The sequence below is a fragment of the Streptopelia decaocto genome, assembly GCF_964273445.1.
Source record: "Streptopelia decaocto genome assembly, contig: HAP1_SCAFFOLD_92, whole genome shotgun sequence".
In the NCBI taxonomy this organism is placed as follows: Eukaryota; Metazoa; Chordata; class Aves; order Columbiformes; family Columbidae; genus Streptopelia; species Streptopelia decaocto.
Genome location: NW_028115951.1, coordinates 1 through 4,950, shown reverse-complemented (window position 1 = coordinate 4,950; position 4,950 = coordinate 1). Strand labels below are relative to the sequence as shown.

Genomic DNA, 4,950 nt, shown 5'->3' with positions numbered 1-4,950 from the left:
GCCCGGTTGTCTTCACGCCCCCAACGAGAGTCCTTGCCACGAGTCCCGCAGCAGATGGGCTCAGCCAGCCTCGCGGCCAGCGGTGCCTCGCTAGTAGAGAACAGTGCGATTAATTAACAGCATACGGGCCACTGCAGAGCTCCGGCCTCCGGTTCGCAGCAGGAGTTGTCCTGGCTCACATAGCGAGAGCAAAAGCCCTCTTGTTCCTCCCAGGATGTCCTTGGTGGTGCCAAATGGTCCATGTACTATGTACTGACCCGATCCCCGGGGTCCTGCAGAGCACAAATAGTCCCAGCACCTTAACAGATGTGCAGCATCTATCCCGTTTTTTGGGGAGCACACAGTGGTGGGGTCCGTCTCCTCCCAAGTGTCACCCACCTGGGAAAGCTCAGCCCCTCTGAGGGGTATCCAGGGCTGCTCGGGTTTCCTGATCAGGGGACTGCTGGAGTGAGGTCTGGGCAACACGCGCTGTGTGACACCCCCTCGTGTCCCTGAGGTCACTTTTTCCTGTCTCTGCATCACTCCAGCGCACAGAAGAACAGGCAATGGTCACAAACGTGTTCACTATCACTTCAGTGCACAGAAACACAGCCAATGGTCACAAACGTGTTCACTATCACTCCAGCGCACAGAAACACAGGCAATGGTCAGAAATGCGTTCACTGTGTGGCACAAGGTGCAGCTTGGTCCCCACACACAGCTCGGCTGCATCGACTTGTTCCTTTTCCCTGGAAAAATAATATTTAAAGCAAAAAGCATTTGTACCCACCACCCACCCACCACCCGCCCACCCCCCTGAACCCTTTCCCTGCCCAGGAGGAGCTGGGGAGGCTCTTGGGCTGGGGCGGGACACTGGGAGCCCCAACATTCCTTCCTGGGACACCCCAAAGAGTCCTTAGTTACCAACGGTCAGAGCGACCACGATGTTCCCGGCGAACGGTTCCTGGGTCCGCCCGGTCCTGCGGCTGCTACAGCCATTCGTGCTCCCCCAAAACTTCTTTCCCCCAGGTAGGAATCCACCCCGACCCCTGCAGCCTGGGACGCTCATGGGGGCAAGAGCGGAGGCGAGCGCCGGCCATGGCTCCTGTCTCTCTTGCAGGCTCAGCCCCGCTGTGCCCACCGAGCGTGCAGCAGCAGCCCATCCCTGCAGCCTGTGTGCCCCCCCAGGCCCCACCAGCAGGTACGGCACCCCTGGCACCCCGTCTGCTTGGACACCCCGGCACCTTCGGCCCCTTCACCATCCCCGACCCCGGGCACTCCCAGCACCCACCACCCCTGTCCCCAGCACAGGGGTTCAGCCAGCGCGGCCAAGCGGCCCTGCCCTGTGTCATATGTGCCCAGAAAATCCCGTTTTCTGAGCATTTCCCCAGTACCCGGGGCCATCTCTCCTGTTTCCCCTCCCAGAACCGAGTCTCCTCCCACTTTGCAGCCCCATTCCCTGCACAGAGTCTCACCCCATGGGGATGTCCCGGCCACTAGCAGACCCAGGGGACATTGGTGATGGGGACCAGCCCATGGAGGGTCCCCCAGCCCATGACAACTCCCTCTCCCCCTCACAGGGCTGCTGAGGGCACCATGTGGGTGCTGCTTTGACCCCCGTGTTTTCCGTGTACAATGGTATAACCACCAGGGCACAGCGGTGGCCGCAGCCACTCCAGTGCTGCCAACTCCCATCCAGAACCTTGAGATGCAATTCGCACAACTGAGCATCTCCAGCAAGGCCACCGCTGCAGGGACACCCCCGGGCCACCATGTCCCCCCCAGCTGCTCGGCTGCCCGCAACAACAAAGCCCCTGCAGACCCCACAAGCCACCTTGCAGTCCCCAAGAAGATCCTTCAACAAGATGCCCTGAAGCACAGTGTCCCCAAGCCTGATGAGCCCGGTGTCACCATGGCCACCGTGCCCCAGCGGGACTTCAGCTCACTGGCGCTGCCAAAGGACCTGCTAACGCCCAACGAGCAGCAGGGGTGCAAAAGGAGCCACGAGCGGGGGCAGAGCCCCGAGCCCCCCAGCAAGCACAGCACAGCAATGGAGCTGCTGCAGTCCCAGGCTGCCTCAGCAGAGCAGCGAGGCCGCAAATGGAGCCACGAACAGGGGGAAAACCCCGAGTCTGAGCCCCCCAGCAAGCACAGGGCGGGGGTGGCAGGGGAGGATTAGACCAAGGTTAGGGGGTTAGGGGGCGTGGGGGGTGGAGGGGTTAGGGAGGACGGGATACTGCATTAGGGAGAAGGGCTGGAGGGGTTTGGGAGGACGGGATACTGCATTAGGGGGGGAGGGGGGCTGGAGTGGCTTTCATGGGACCTTTTTTCTTTTTCGCTTTCCATTAAATGCTGTTTTTCCAGATCTGCTCTTTGCCTGTGTGGGGTGGGGTGAAGGGGCACTGGGAACCACAGACCCGGCTTCACCTCCCTGCTGCAGCAAAATAACCCCAAATCACCCCCAGAATGGCAAGGGAGGCACTGCAGGGCAGGGACCCTCCTGCCCTCGTCTGGCTGCACCTTGGGCAGCTGTTTTTCCCCTCCCTGGTCCTGCAACCAACCAAACAATCACTACACTGGCCAGAAATTGCCTGGAAATCTCATCTCCCTTTATTGCTCATTTCCCACCCCAGCTCCACAACCTGGGGCCCATGGAGCACCCGGCTACCCCAGCTCCGCAGGTCCGGCTGGCAGCAGGTGCATTGAGTCCCCATTCCGGTGATGGTGCAGCCCCCGCTGCTGCTCAGCACCCCAAGCTTCATTCTGGCCAAAAACTCGGGTCCCTGGAACAGCTGCAGCACCCACCACAGCTCTGGGGGGGGCACAGAGAAAAGGAGAAAAAAAAAGAATCCCAAAACCCAAATGTAGAGAGGCCTCAGCGCTGCAGGACGAGCTCTCCCCTCCCGATGCTGCTGGAGAAGCCGCCGGTGCCATTGTGGCCGTGGGGCAGGTGCAGGACCCCCTTGCAGAGCCCGAGGAGCTCGGACACACTGGTTGTTGCCGGGGGGATCCCGGGGCGGGGTTTGGGATCCCGAGAGGAGCTGCTGGCCCAGGGGGCCCAGGCGGGCGCCCCACTGCCCCAGGCACCGCGGGGGCTCTCGGGCTGGAGCAGCTGCCGGTGCCCACGTTGGCGTCGAAGGGAGGGAAGAGGTCGCTGGAGAGGAGCGATCCGGTGAAGGTGTCGCTCCAGTCACTGGGACTGAAGTCGCTGCTGGGCCAGGTGGGTTCCGAGGGCTCCTTGTTCAGGAGGAGCGACGGCAATGCCGAGGCACCGTTCAGCTCCCGAGCGCTGCCGAGCAGGGAGCCCCCAAGGCCATAGGGGAACGTCGCGGCTGTCGCCTGCGCTTTCAAACCCAGATGATCCACCAGCTCCTCCACCGCCTCCGGTTTCTTCTTGGAGCCCTTCCCGCTGAGCTGGACCACCCTGATGCTCTGGCCACCCGGGTGGCCGAGCTCCTCCAGGGCTCTGCGGGCGCTCTCCAGGCTCTCGTACTCCACCAGCGCGCAGCAGCGGCTCAGCAGCTCGGGGAAGCGCGACGCGTATTTGCGCACAGCCAAGGGCAGCTTGCGGCCCGGGCGCAGGATGCGGATGGAGGCGATGGCGCCGAAGGGGCTGAACATCCTCGTGATGGTCTCCAGGAAGTTCTTCTGCAGCGGCAACAGCGCGTCCTGCTCGTGGGGCAGCAGCTCCCAGGCCAGCAGCAGTTTGCTGGGGGGCATGCTGAGCAGGGACTCGGGGATGGGGACACGCCGCCGCACTTTGGTGCCCTCCTCATTCACTTCCAGCACCTCCGAGAACCGCAGGGCGTAGAGTGTGAGCCGCCAGTCGCGCGTCAGGTATTTCACCTGTGGAAGAGACGGGGGTCACCACGTCCCCATGAGCATCTCAGGCAGGGACCACCCTAAGCCTGCTGTCCGGGCAGGCTGCGACCCCATCAACCTGAAACCACAGCAAAGCAACGTCCCCATGCCACATGAGCATCTTTGGGGTTTGCAGGAGAACGTTCCCAATGGGCTCTGGAAATGGTAACCTGGACCTCCCCATACACCCCAGCAGAAGCAGACAGAGAACAGCCAGACACACGGACACCCTCCACATGAAGGCCACTTCCCAGCCCCGCTGGCCGGCACCAGGGGCCACCTACCTTCTTGAAGGACGTCAGCAGTTTGATGCTGACGAAGCCCATCTTGTTCTTCTGGATGTGTTTCAGCAGGAAAGCATCCTTGGCCGGGTTCTCATCGGAAAGGTAGAACTCCACCTGGGACAAGATCCTCCAGACCAGCTGTGGGTCAGGGATGGAGCAGCTGCGGTCCAACAGATCAGCCCCCAAGGCATCACTCATGTTGCAGAAGCTCCTGGCAGAGCAGCGGGGACACAGGTGTGCGCTGGTGGCCTTTGGGATGTCAGCACTGCCCAGTCTCTGCCATGAAGGCAGTAGGGACACCAGGGACACCAGCCCTGCCCTGAACACAGGGGAACAGCAGCCTGCGCCCTGCGAGGCTCCCGGTGCTGAGACCGTGAATCTAAACCCATCCCAGAGAAGAGACACGTTCCCTTGGGGACAAACACGAGGTGAGACCCCGTGCACACCCCAACAGCCACGTACCCGCTGAAGCCCTTGCCGAATCCCTCGCGGCTGAGCAGGGCGAGCGAGCGGCTCCGGGACGCACAGACGTTCAGTGCCGGGACAGAGTTTCTTTGCGCTATCAGAGCCCACTCCAGAGCTACGTGACGACATCGTCCTTCATCTGGGACGGCAAACAGGAGGAGGACAGGGCTGGGACACCTCCTGACTGCAGAACCCCCCAGCCTAGCCCAGCCATGGGGAAGAAGAGGCAGCTCATTGCTGTGCCTTACCTGCTTGGCAGTGCTGGGAAGGGTAGAAAATCCTGATACTACATCCTAGAGACCCATAAGTAGCAAAGCCCAACCCTCCCCACCTCCAAATGAGGTTCCTGAAAGACAAAGTG

At 61.9% G+C, this 4,950-nt stretch overlaps 1 protein-coding gene across 1 annotated transcript; it reads right to left on the bottom strand.

Annotated features, from left to right (window-relative positions):
• Positions 1–2,643: 2,643 nt before the first annotated feature.
• On the bottom strand, positions 2,644–4,728 carry LOC309452498 (uncharacterized protein; the record flags this gene model as incomplete). Its single annotated transcript, XM_082077119.1, has 4 exons — positions 2,644–2,791; positions 2,981–3,825; positions 4,125–4,335; positions 4,587–4,728. Coding segments are annotated over 4 exons (1,346 nt in total), but the record flags the coding sequence as incomplete, so codon positions are not given.
• Positions 4,729–4,950: the final 222 nt, after the last annotated feature.